Source organism: Erpetoichthys calabaricus, chromosome 2 (assembly GCF_900747795.2).
Source record: "Erpetoichthys calabaricus chromosome 2, fErpCal1.3, whole genome shotgun sequence".
NCBI classification, from domain to species: domain Eukaryota; kingdom Metazoa; phylum Chordata; class Cladistia; order Polypteriformes; family Polypteridae; genus Erpetoichthys; species Erpetoichthys calabaricus.
Window position 1 is genome coordinate 148,731,801 of NC_041395.2, and position 13,792 is coordinate 148,745,592.

The 13,792-nt window shown below is 37.1% G+C and overlaps 1 protein-coding gene across 1 annotated transcript in view; it reads left to right on the forward strand.

Annotated features, from left to right (window-relative positions):
* The window catches only part of megf6 (multiple EGF like domains 6), a 340,497-nt gene that overhangs the window by 221,880 nt on the left and 104,825 nt on the right, over positions 1 to 13,792 (forward strand). Inside the window, exons 9-12 of the mRNA XM_028794622.2 lie at positions 6,509 to 6,631; positions 7,267 to 7,404; positions 10,106 to 10,228; positions 10,478 to 10,600. Of these exons, the coding sequence (XP_028650455.1) occupies positions 6,509 to 6,631; positions 7,267 to 7,404; positions 10,106 to 10,228; positions 10,478 to 10,600 (507 nt within the window). The remainder of the gene's footprint in view (positions 1 to 6,508; positions 6,632 to 7,266; positions 7,405 to 10,105; positions 10,229 to 10,477; positions 10,601 to 13,792) is intronic.

Consider the following 13,792-nt stretch of genomic DNA (forward strand, 5'->3'; position numbering starts at 1 on the left):
TCTGGCGAACGTGGAGGCCAAGAAAATGGTCTACCTCTTCCAATCCGTCTGTTAGGGGATTTCTCATGTAGAAACTGTCTAACATGCAAAGCAAAGTGACAAGGAGCACCATCTTGTTGAAACACTGTATTCTCTATCAGTCCTAATTGTTCAAGTTGAGGAATAAAATAATTTTGCAGCATTTCTAAATAGCTATCACCATTAACACACCCTTCAAAAAAGAATGGCCCTATGACTGATTTTTTTTCCCAAAGCACACAACACATTAACTTTGGGAGAATCTCTTTCAAGTTCTACAGACTCATGTGGATTTTCAGTTCCCCAAATACGGCAAAAATAAAACTTTTAAAGACAAAATAAAAAACTAGTTATCACTTTCTATCACATATACTTACAAAGTTACAAGTATGGACTTTATGGACACCCTGTGTATGTGTATATATATACTGTATATATATATATATATATCCATCCACCCATTTTCCAACCCGCTGAATCCGAACACAGGGTCACAGGGGTCTGCTGGAGCCAATCTCAGCCAACACAGGGCGCAAGGCAGGACCAAATCCTCAGGCAGGGCGCCAGCCTACCTCAGGGCGCACACACACACACCAAACACACACTAAGGACAATTTAGGATCACCAATGCACCTAACCTGCATGTCTTTGGACTGTGGGAGGAAACCAGAGCACCCGGAGGAAACCCACGCAGACATGGGGAGAACATGCAAACTCCACACAGGGAGGACCCGGGAAGTGAACGCGGGTCTCCTAACTGTGAGGCAGCAGTGGTACCCACTGCACCACCGTGCCGCCCTATTTGACAGTAAACTATGCAATATATATATACCAGCAAACCTGCGATTCTCGAAAGAATCGCAAATCCAAGAATGGCAATCACTTTCTGTTCCCTCCGATATTTGGAGGGAAGAAAAATCATGGAGTGTGGGTGCGTTCTGGGGAAGTTTTCATTTTATTAAATAAATATATTTGTACTAAAGTGGTTTCTTTTTGGAGCCGTGACTCATCTGGTTCTGGTGTTTCAGAAACGCGTTGTAGGCGCCTGCGTTCATTGTTTTTATCCATGCGGTCTCGTTTTTGTTTTTCTATGGCTGTGTCATTAGCTAGAAGTCGTTTGCTGACAGCAGCGGATTTGCATGCTGAAGTGACCATGGTGGCGAATCCGGGCTTGGAGGGCTACATTACTAAAGGAAGGTGGTATATGCGGTGGTGTGTGCGGTTGTGTTTGGACGGCAGTTGTACTGTGTACGGCTTGCTTGTGGCCTCTGGCATCTGTGCATATATACAACCTGGCATGCACGCTTTACCTCAAGTTTACTTTACAAGTCGTGTTGTGTTGTTTGAGCGCCACCTAGTGACTCTGGGAAGCCGCTGGGTTTGACTCTGGGGCGCTGAGGTGCAGTGCGCATGCGCGTGCGCTGTCGGTGGTTCTGGCCTCTGGCCTCTGCAATCCTTGCATATATACAAACATTACTAAACGAAGGTTGTATATGCGGTGGTGTGCGTGTTCGCGTTCGGGCGGCGGTTGTATTGTGACCTGAAGTTTAGTTTACAGGTTGTGTTGTGTTGTTTGGGCGCCACCTACTGACTCTGGGAAGCCGCTGGGTTTGACTCTGGGGCACTGAGGCGCAGTGCGCATGCGCTTTCGGTGCATCTGGCATCTGTGCATATATACAACCTTCGTTTAGTAATATAGATATATGTTTATCTGCTCAGACACAGGATTATTATCCTCCACCTTTTATTCACTAGTGATATAATGTTCTCTCCTATTTTCACTTGCTGGTCTGTCAATCTTCCTAACTATACTTTTTGGGAGACACATTTACCCAAAAGCACCACAAGATCAGTATACATTAAAATTATTACTATGTTTTATTTTTGCAGCACATGCAAGTTAAGTGAAAGATCACTGAGTGGTAGCTAGAAACTGGGGAAGAGATCTTTAAAAATCCGCACCATGGCTGAGAGGCTACAGCATTTACATTGACAGAAATGTTAGTAAAGTTTTTTTTTCTGTAGCAGTGCACCTTTCATTTAATATGTACAGGAAGTGATCAAAATGTTTTGGCCTGACCCATCTTAGATACACCTGTAAAAACAAACAAGTTTGATTATTGAACATAATCCTCACAAACACAAATACAAAGCTTTTTTAAACCACTCACCACAAAGTTGTTTTGCTTGACCAACCACTCTTCTGTAGTTGAGTAGATGTCTTTAGAAGTATACCCTGCAGATATAGGACATGTCTGGAGAATACCTGTAGAGCTGGTGGCACATCTCTTTGAATCCACGGTTCTGCACAGTAAACAGGGCCATTGTTGAGAAGCAGAAAGGGAATGGTTGACTGCTTTCTTCCCCATTGTCCTCTTCAGTCAAACAGAGAATTTATGACCGGATATAAAAGGCCATGCAATGATATGAACTACACCCTAAACACTGTAAGACATTGTTCACATTACCTTGCTTGCTTTGGCATGATCTTTTTTTATATTGTTAGAGAATCAACTTCCATTTTTTCAACTATGTTTTAGATTCTGGCTCATAGTGAAGTATCTGAGTTTCACTCCCAGCTATGAAATGCTTCTTAAATTTTGCCAGTCTTTACCTCAAAATTCTTTTTAGAATATTGCATGCAGTCATGTTTCATTTCAGTAGTCAACATTGTGAGGACCAAAAAGGCACAGACATTTCTCATGTTTGTTGTAGTTGAAGAGAACTAAGATGCAAGTCGTCTCAAACACTTTGTATAACTAGTGTGGCAGAGACTAAGCAGGTCTTTATTTTAGTGCTTGGCATGAGAACATACAAGTTGCTTTCAACGGTTATTACAGGTATATTAATACATTAAGAGTTGTACTAGTTACCAAAGCACAAGGGGCCACAGTAAACTCTAAATGTAAAGGAAAAACTTAATTGAAAACAGAATCAAAACATAAATTTTTTGTTTGTGTGCTCAAGCACAAGTCTCTCAGTAAATCCTTCCTGATATTAAGTTCAGATGCTCAGTAATATGCACCACCACTTTTAATACAGTGATCATTATAAATTCAAGCCCAACAAAGTATGGCAGCTAAATCCTTGAAATGGTGGCAATAAATAAATAAACACACAAAAAGGTGAATCCCATGAAAACAAGTAAACAAAATGATAAAATGGCATCACTGTAAAAGTAATAAAAATAAAATTAATCATAAATAAGAGTTAGTAATGTGTTATACAAATTAATAAACAAGTGATGTAGTAACACATTTTTAATATTTAATTCTTCATGAAGGACAGATTTAACTGACCCATAACTAATTCATATAGTGTCTGCTATTTGTCACTTCTTTTTCTTCTGTTATCAATGTTGAAGTTTGGACAAACTTTAGATTATTTTTCTGAGATGTCCTGTCCTACTTCTGCTGCCCATCTCTTGATTGTGATACATAATGTAGGCTGGTCCTAGTACAACAGTTAACACTGTTGAATTGATTCTGAAGCAAGACACATACACTATAAACCACAAATACTAGAAAATTTTAATTCACATATTTTAGTACAAAGAAACTCATTTTTGGCCACTTACAAATTTGGCACCCTACACATTTCAGGTTTGCCCTCAAAACACTCATCCTCTATATTTCTAATGTATATTGTATGCAGTTTGAGCTTATAATGCTTCACATTACCAGAGTATTCACCCTCCTCTATTAAGTCAGAAACTCTGATTGACAATGTCACTTTTTATGCAGGAATGGTTTTTACATGATAATGCTCATGATGACTCATAAAACACATGACTTAAATGAAACTACCAACTACCATTTGAAATTCTACTGTACCCAGTAAAGATACACATTCTGAATGAAATTTAGGACTGGCTGTTCTAAAATGTGATCAACAAGTAAATGCTCAGGAGCTAATAGTAGAATGAAATCTGAAATAGGCACAACTGTTTTTTTAGACTAAAAAGTAGTTATTAATATGAATTATTTTCAATTTAAATAAACTGTGTGTGTGCAGTTGATATCGTGATTTAGGAAGAGGACTAGGAAATAGAGGTACTGAGAAGCACCTGTCAAAGCAGTAGTCGAGGAAACAAGCCAAAGTCAAAATGAGAAGGTCAAGAAAACAAACCACCAAATCACAAAATGCAAAACAACGTCAAAGGTGAAAAAACAAACCCAAAGTATTTTTAGCTGCCTTATAATCCTTTCTCTATATATCCAGAAGATCACAAAGCTTTTATTGAGCTTTCAAAAACTTAGATGAGGAATAATGAATATGTCTTTAGTTTTCTCCCGCAGATGCTTTTGTTAGATTCCTAATTACAAATTACATTATGTTTCTTGGCTATAATTTATGTGTTTTCACTTGGCCACATTTCTTGATCTACACTGGTGTTTGAATTCCATCACAGCATTCATTGTTATACAACTTTAATTTAACATGCTTTGTTCTTTAGATCTCTGACTTCTCGGTTACGGTCCTTGATTTATTTTCGTTCTAAGCCCATATCCTTATTTCACTCTTATTCTGTGTGACCAGTTTGTATGGTGATTACACTAGGACAAATCACAAAATGGCAGCTACCAGGACCCAAAACAAAATACAAAATTACATCATGTTCAAGTCACCAACTAAATGAAAAGCAATTTTCATAATGACAAAATGAAGTTCAAACAGTAAGAAAAATAAAATTACTTCACAAGCGTCCAAAATGTTAAAATCATAACACTTGGGAGGAAGGGATTAGCAAGGACTGAACTAGTGAATGAGAGGGAGGCCAGTGTGAAGGTAGGAAAATAAGAAGTGAGTGTTTTGATTCCATTTATATTTTATGTTTTCTTGAACTTAATACATTTTTCCAATTGTGTAATTTTTTTTCTAATGTTAGAGATATAGAGATTCCAGTCTTGTATTCATTTTCCATTTTCAAATTGCTTTTGTAGAATTTGATTTATTTTTATCATATTTATTCTAATTTTTGTATTTCCATTTCAGGTTAGTCACGTGATTGTGATTGTTGCAATTTTTTTTTTCATTACGTAGCTTTTGATATAAACTGACTGTGATCTGCACATTTGATAGCCTTCATTGGATAAAGGTCTCTGCAAATAAAACCTGTAGTTAGCTTTAGGTTTCTTTGGTATTGATGCTGCTCTTGTCCTTGAATTTTCACTAATCCGTTGCCCTTTTCATTTATGAAATTTGCCATTTTTGCTCTTCCTGGCTATGACCCTTGCATTTCTTTGACAATTCTATTACACCACCCATTAATCATCATCTCCTGGTCATTTATTTTCTTTTATGAAATTCAAGCTTCATGTGTCTTTAACACTGAGAAGTCAGGGACTGAGTCGTAAGGTACTGTAAATGGCAGCCATCCTTGCAGCAGAGAAGAACAGACCATTTTTGGTTAGCTCTACATTTAGATATGTTTTTGGATTTGATATACTTTATAAATCCTGAGGGGAAATCCTTTTTGCATGAACTTTGGGAGTCAGGTGAAGCATCAGCTGTTATACAGTGCCCCGGAGCAATTTTCAGGTTAAGAACCTAGCTCAAGGGCCCAGTGGAGTAGGACCCCTTCTGGCAGTAGCGGGATCACTACTTTCTGACCATTAGTGGGTTGACCTCAGGGTGCAGTTTTCCACTCGAATGACAGGATTTTGAAGAAAACCACAGATATCACTGCTTTTTATAGTATGCTGATAGACCTCATTGGCTGAATACATGTGTAATTCAGATGCCAGCATGGTTTTACACCCTAAACCTCCAGATATTTATCCACCAATCCATCCAGTTTCAGATCTACTTAATCCACATCATGGATGCAAAACCTACTGCAGCAGCATCAGGTGCAAGGTAGGAATCAGTCCTATATGGGACACCAGTGCATTGTAGCATATGCTCATACAAACACCATGCTTTCTCATATGGGATCAAATTATCACTGCTAATTAATAGAAAAGAAACATGTCTTAGAGATATAGGATTAAATATGAAGTTCTCAGAAGAAAATCAATGCAAATATGAGAAGAACTTTCAACCTTATGCAGATAATACTCAAGGAATTCAAAGGACATAAATTGTATCCATGAAGCAGCAATACTTATTCACTTTTAGATATACAGCACATACTGTACATCAAATGTTCAAAGATGTGTGAGTCTGATCTAAGAATTTCAGATGGCCTGGCAATGTTCAGGATGATTATGTCTTTAGCAATAACCATCCAGAGGAATGATTGAGGCTAACATTTGCAGTAGAATTTTATTTATTTATTTTTTAACAAACTTTATTAGTGCTTGAAGAAGAAGAATATAGAATATGATATACAGTAATTTTCTGCTAGAAATAAATTTGCATTTTGTCTTATGTACTTTTGCCAGGGTTTTCAGTATTAGGTAAAAAGTCAAAACCTAAGTTAGTGGATTATATGAGTTTGTTAGTGTGTGGCCTCATTTTATGTATTTTTATGTTGAATTCTTTTTAGACATTGATGAGTGTCGTTTAGGGACAGCCATGTGTGCTCATCGCTGTGTCAACATGTTGGGATCTTTTAGGTGCACTTGCAACCCAGGGTTTGAGCTGGGAGCAGATGGAAAGCAATGTTACCGTAAGTTATAGAATTCTACTACTTAATCTTACTTAATCAGTTAAACTGTAGTATTGGAATTTTCCACAAGCAAATATGTAGCTTAATGTAAATACAGCAGAAATGTCTGAAATCTAATCCATTCTTTCTGGGAAACTTGACATTTTAGGACTATAAATCATTATATAGATTATAATAAATTGAGTCTGATCCTCTATCTTCCTCTACAGTATTAACTATTACATTTAAGTAGTTTATTATTTTTGTAAATATCTGTTAATTTTGTAATGTAAAACACTGCCAGTGTTCAGTAACAGACAACATACTGTTGTCAATTTATTCATTTTATGTATGCTTTTCCTGGTTAGAGTCATTGGACACAATAATATGATTATGAAAATTCTTTAATTACTGTTTTGGTATCATAGCAGCTCTTTGAACCTAATGGTAATCCATATTTTATTGAGTTAAGTCTGTAGAATAACGTTCTATCCAAGAGAAATATGATGTATTAAACAGTTCTTACTAGACAGAGGAACTCAGTGTCTGTTTCTGAAAGTACTTGTAGAAATGGGAAGGGAAAAGTACATTTACAGTAGAAAAACAGCTTGTGACATTGCTTTATTACAAGAAGGAGCTTGTTTTTCTTGTTCCAGGTATTGAAATGGAAATTGTTAACAGTTGTGAGAAGGACAATGGTGGGTGCTCTCATCGCTGTGAACACTCGACTGCTGGACCTCTTTGCTCCTGTAACCAAGGGTTCCACATAGGCGTGGATAGCAAGACTTGCGTAGGTGCTGTAAATCTTTTGGTATATTCTCCTTTCTTCATTAAAATGCAGTTTTAATTAGAAGTAATGAAAAACTGTTTGTGCCTAATATCCTGCTAATAATTTTTTTAATTCAATTTTTCCATTATGATATCATGGGGAACCATAGCTCATGCTGGCAGTTTTGGGTACAAAGTAGAATTTATCTTTAAATGGTTTTCCAGTCTATGTCTGGGCACTCTCATAAGCACTCAGTTGAAATGAACCAATTTAGACCCAAAATCCAACTTAACATATTTGTATTAAGGATGTGGTAGGAAACCATATTAACCCCCTACACACTGACACTGGGCGAAAAATAAAGCCTTTATTTCTGAAGGTATGAGACAATGACTGTCTTGAGAGATTTTAAATTTCATGGGTATTCTCAAATACAAAAACTATTAATTATCTTGGAATGTTGATTAGCACATGCAAATAAGAGTTTCACTGTACAGTGAGAGGATTACCACGATTTATCAATGGTTTCGGAAAGGAATAGTAGTAGGCGTGAATGTCTTAGTCAATCACTCATTATATCACTAATAATAAACCTCCTGACACTATCACCTGAGTTGCCATCGTACATTGCTGGTTACAGCACTAGGCCAGGTTGCTTTACTCATTTTCTGCAGTTTCTACAGATTGCCCATTTGAAGGTACTAATGAGTAGCTCACACCACAGCCTCTTTTTGTCTTCTAGCCAACAGCCATACCACATGCACTTCAGAAAAGGTAATCTACCTGAAGTTGAGCATTTTCGGGCCCGGCTAATACTTGGATTGGAGACCAGCCTGAAAAAAGCTTGGGTTGCTGCTGAATGAGGTGATGGCAAGGCCAACAGGGGACACTTGGTCTGAATATAGATCCCAATGCCCCAGTGCATTGATAGGGACACCGTGCTATAAAAATGAAACCGTCCTTCAGATAAGATATAAAACTAAGATCCTGACTCTCTGTGGTCATTAAAGATCCCTCGGTATCCTATGTAAAGAGTAGGTTGTATCCCGATGTCCTGGCTAAATTGCCCATCTAGTCATTTTGGCCTTCTAATCATCCCCTGTTTCGAATCAGTTAACTATCATCTAGCAGCTAATGGGTGGTGAGTGTACTGGCGTAAAATGGCAGGCATCGCATCATCCTCGTGGATGCTACACATTGGTATTAGTTGAAGTGGCTGTCCATTCGCTATGTAAAGTGCTTAGAGTAGTGAGAACAGTGCTATATAAACGTTAAGAATTATTTTAATATGTAAAAAAAACAGAATTGAGTATGCTAGACAGTGAATGATAACTTTCAAAACTTGAAGCAGAAGTGCAGAATTCCTTTCTGTGTCCTCAGTGTGTGCAAACAAGGGTATGTACTTTGAATAGTACACATTGCATAAAAGAGTGCGCTGGGTATGCAATAACAGTTTGAAATAATTAAACATGTATTGTGCATTACTGTTTTCTTTGAAAAGTTAAATAGGGCCAAGCACCTTTTAATTTGTGTTTTCACCTTTAGTTCTATGAACTGTATTATGGCCCTCATCTGCTGCTGAGATTACACTGTTTAAGTCAGACATATCTACCTGAGCTTCCATATTCTCTCACTGCTTACCAGTTCATCTGAAGAATTACCAACAGATAGACAGCTGGGCTTTTATGTACTTATTGAATGGCTGCAATTTGTTGAACCCAGGCAGCTTACTTCTGTGGGAGACAAAATTGTGCTTGCTGCTGTTGGCTAGAATAAAGTTATTTGAAACCTACCTAGGAACAAAATCACACTTGCCCAGTGCCTACATTATATTTTGTGGTACCAATTTTAAAAGCAAGTGCAGCATGTTTCACTGTTTACTGTATTTAGCCCAAAGCTCTGTTTAGTCCATTAAATGTCCTTTTTGTATACAGGATTTTTCTTCTTCACTGACAATCTACTCAGCTCTACTCAACTGATATAGTTTTGTTTTTTGTTCTTTCTTAAGCTTAGTACTACTAAATTAGTGAATTAGAGTGACCATCATAAAATGCTGGCATGTTTCAGGCTTGGATACTATCTGTGTTGGTTTTACTCTTTTATTTGGGTGAGAGTTCTCAGCGGATTCCAGAAATCAAATGCATGTTGTTCAATTAAATGAGTTTTGCAAAAATTTCTTAGCAATGGATATTTGAATTTGAATTCACATTCATGTAAAGGACTGGTTTTCCATTCAGATTTGTATCCTTGCTGATTAGTTTCATAATGTACAGTATACCAGTAAATGTTACATGCCAGATGAAATTACTATCAGAAGTATACTACCATATATTTTAATAATTGCTTGTCTTGCCTGACAGAATGCTGTATACACAGAGATATTCTGTATGCTGTTCTAGTTGCCTTATTAACTTCTTTCTCACTGTAGGCAGTAATGAGTCCACTAAGACTTGCTTACTACAGTTTTTTCCTGATACATTGTGCTTTTCAAGCTTTAAATTCCAATTATGTGAGTACCTGTTGTATACATCATATTTTCATTGATATTTTACTATAAAATACAGAATACTGTCCTTGTCCATCTGTTTTCATTTAGCTTCGTCCAGGGCATAACAACACATAACAAGTGATTTAGCATAATGCCAGGTTTAACTAACATGTTCACTTGTTTAGCTAACTTGTCTGCTTCCTGTATTTTTTTTCTTTTCACCCTCTCCCCTCTTCAGACACTGATGAGTGTGAAACTGGAGAAGCCTGCTGTAGCCAGTTCTGCAAAAATTATCCAGGGGGCTATGAATGTAGCTGCAAAGCTGGCTTCATACTTAACCCTGATGGCTGTGGCTGTGATGGTAGGTGATGTTTAGGTTTACAGATCAGTGTCTAAATATTATTAGCAAAAGATAGTGGATGGGTTTCAGTCCAAAACAAGGTCATGGAGACTAATGTAAAATGATGCTAAGTTTCCAAGGGTGTCCCTTTGATTTTATTCTGAAAAAAGTGAACTAATACTTCCCTGTAGTGGTTCACATTTATTTTGGGGAAATGTTCTTGTTTCCCTGCTTGACCCCATAAACTAACTTGTCATGTTCTATTCACAGATATTGATGAGTGTTTGACTGAAAGTGCTGGCTGTAGTCATGAATGTCACAACACACAGGGATCATTTGAGTGCTCCTGCTATGAAGAATTCCGATTAGATTTTGACAGAAAAACTTGCATTCGTAAGTAATATTACTATTTAAATAAACAATCTTTCTTACTGTAATATGTAAAATTGAAAATATCTAATTTCTGTTACCCCTTTTTCCATTAGAGTGTCACTGGATAAAATTACATATATCATAATATAAACAGTTGTTATTAATTTTGCTGGTTTTACAAATACCTGAGAAGGAATCAATATAGTATTAAAACCATATAAACCATGCTATTAACATTTTTTTGCTTATGTATTATGTATTTGCTTGTATTTCTCAAACTCTTCAAGTAAAAAGTTATGGAATAAAAGAATACTTTACTTCACTTTCTATCCTCTTTTGGAGCTCATGGTGACGGCACACCAGTTAGGATAGGCAAGGCCCCATTGTCCTTATGAAAATGTTCCATCACTTCCTCTGGAATTGCAAGGAGCTTCCAGCAGACAGAGACTTACCCCAAGCAAGCTGAAAGACTTGGAAACCCTCCAAAACATCTTGAGTCTTCTGCCATTGGACCATAAAATGTACACTGCCAATGGGAGGATTCCAGAGAGCACACTAATCAAACCATAAGGAGCCTTATGATTCTGGTATAGCTACTCACAGTAAAATTCACAAAAGAAAAGACCAGGCAAATCCATCCATCCATTTTCCAACCCGCTGAATCCGAACACAGGGTCACGGGGGTCTGCCGGAGCCAATCCCAGCCAACACAGGGCACAAGGCAGGAACCAATCCTGGGCAGGGTGCCAACCCACCGCAGGACACACACAAACACACCCACACACCAAGCACACACTAGGGCCAATTTAGAATCGCCAATCCACCTAGACCAGGCAAATAGAAATCCAAAAATAAGACACCCATGATAATTTTGCAAATTGTGATGTTAAATACTCTGGGGGTTGTGTTTGCTGGCCATATCTCTGGTGGCAAGGTTTCCCACATAGCCCTGTAAGTCAGACCAAAGAAGTCAAGTGGAGCCACTTTTTAGGATCACTGTTTTCAAAGAAAAGAAAGAGCATCTGGTACAATGAAAGTTGTAAAAGAGATATGAGAAGGACAGAGCAAGATGGGTTGGAACTCTGTAGAATAGTACACTTTACAAACATTGCCTTTTGTATGCGTATCTACAAGTTCTCTTTCAGCATTTTGTTTCTTTATTTATCCTGGATAGAATAACAGGTGTTTTCTTAAACCTTTCACCTTTGTCAAACACAGGGATTTTACCTAAGAGAAAACAGTATTTATTCCTATGCTTGGACAACTATTATTACTTGGAATACCACGGAATACAACATATTTTTATATCCTGGTCCTCCCATCGGCCTGAATGAGTACAAATTGAACTTTAACGTATAAGACAATATTTTTTAAATCTTCCATTACCCAATGTTTGGTTTACTTGACATTCTAGCTATTAATATGAAGAGAAAAAAGGAAGGCAAACTAAATTAATGGAGGGGACCAGGGAAGAAAAAAACCATAAAAATGTTCAATACAAGAATCATCTGTATCTTTCATCAAACCTAAACATAAGCCAGGACTCAAAGTCGAAGCTGACAAAAAAAAATCCCGAAATGCTAAATAAGAACATGAAAGCAACATGTAGAGATTTGATTTGAATCATCCACAAACTTCAGGCTGCCTTGCGTTACGGCCATGTTTTTTTTTTTAATTGTTGCTTTCATTACTGTTATATATATACTGTAAATGTGCTGCTGTTCTGTGCTCTTTGAGGGTGGAGCTGATGTCACTGCTCCTGCAACCTCCCTCTGGCTATTGATTGGGTCAACATTGTGGGTCTCAGTAGTGGATAATTGAACATCATAGCTGTCATTTTGTGCATATTGCCTTTTAGATATTTCTCTGTTTTTATTTTTTTTTGTTGTTTTGTTTGCTCTGGATTTTCCCTAGTATTTTGTTAAGTATGGTGTAAGAGATTATTATTCATTTTTTATGTGTTTTTCTTTATCAATTTACAAGGTTAAGCATTCATTTAAGGGGTTTATAGAGCTCTAGATTCCGAAAGTTTTACTAGATTTTATTCATTTGAAAGGTTATTTTTGATATTGTGAATTACTTTGTACTGTTTTGTACATTGTTAGGACAGCTTTGCATTGTCAGAGATTGTGTCCTCAGTGGTTGTGAATTGCCAGTAACAATGTGACAGGGTAAAAGGTCCACCATTTTGGGCACTTCCTCATCTGAGTTGGCAGATTGCAAAAGGATTTGTGAGGACTGGTCTTTTGTTTTAAACGACCCATTTCCTAAAGCTGATTTTTTGGTCTTGACTAAATTTTTGACTAAGACTTCTGAATCTCATTTTAGTTTAGGTAGGGGTGCAGCAGTCTTCTTGGATTTTACCCTTTTTTCTGACCTTTAATACATCTTTTCTCCTAATCTCCTTTAAAAAAAATGACCTCACTAGGGTGCTAACTTATTAATAGGATTGTGCATTGGGACTTGTTTACCTTTGCAATTTTTTTTTGCTCTTTTGAGGATTTTTGTCATATTTTTAATTTCTGTAATAAATATTTTCTTCATTTGGATTTTTTTCACAAGCCAGAGTTACAGTTTCTCTTTCTCTTGTGAGATATTTTTTGTGTAGTTTCTTTATATTTTTGAAATATGAAGCCAGTTCCCCACTCTAGGCCTGTGCAAATAGTATTTTGGGATTGGCCATCTTGGGGTTAGATTCTGCTGAGCTGGATTTTGAAGCACCTGACCTGCTCTGTGGATTCTGGTGGAGGCAATAACCTCTTTACGCCTTGTTTTTAACTCTGTTACACAACACCAGTCTTTCATCCCATCACAGCCAAATGTCACCTCTGTGCCCCTCTGAGGGTTGTTGCATAGCAATGCCTTCACAATTGATGCTCAAAATGGTGATATCCCATAAAACAATGATGGCAACGAGAAAAGATGTGAAAAACAAATACCAATTAAAAACAGTCTCTAATCAAAAAACTAATGTCAATTTTGGGTTCTGTGGTCCCAACAACCAACAAACAGAGCTCAAATAGATAAGTAATTATTTTAAAACAAACATAAATCATAACAACTGTGTTTTACTGACAAGACTAAAATATGGTTGGATAATGAACTGATATACTCAATCCATAAAAAAACATACTTTGAATGTTCATTCTGATATGCCTCTTTTGGCACCCACTGTTAGCTTGTAGATTGTTGGTGTCTGTTGATTTGAACAAG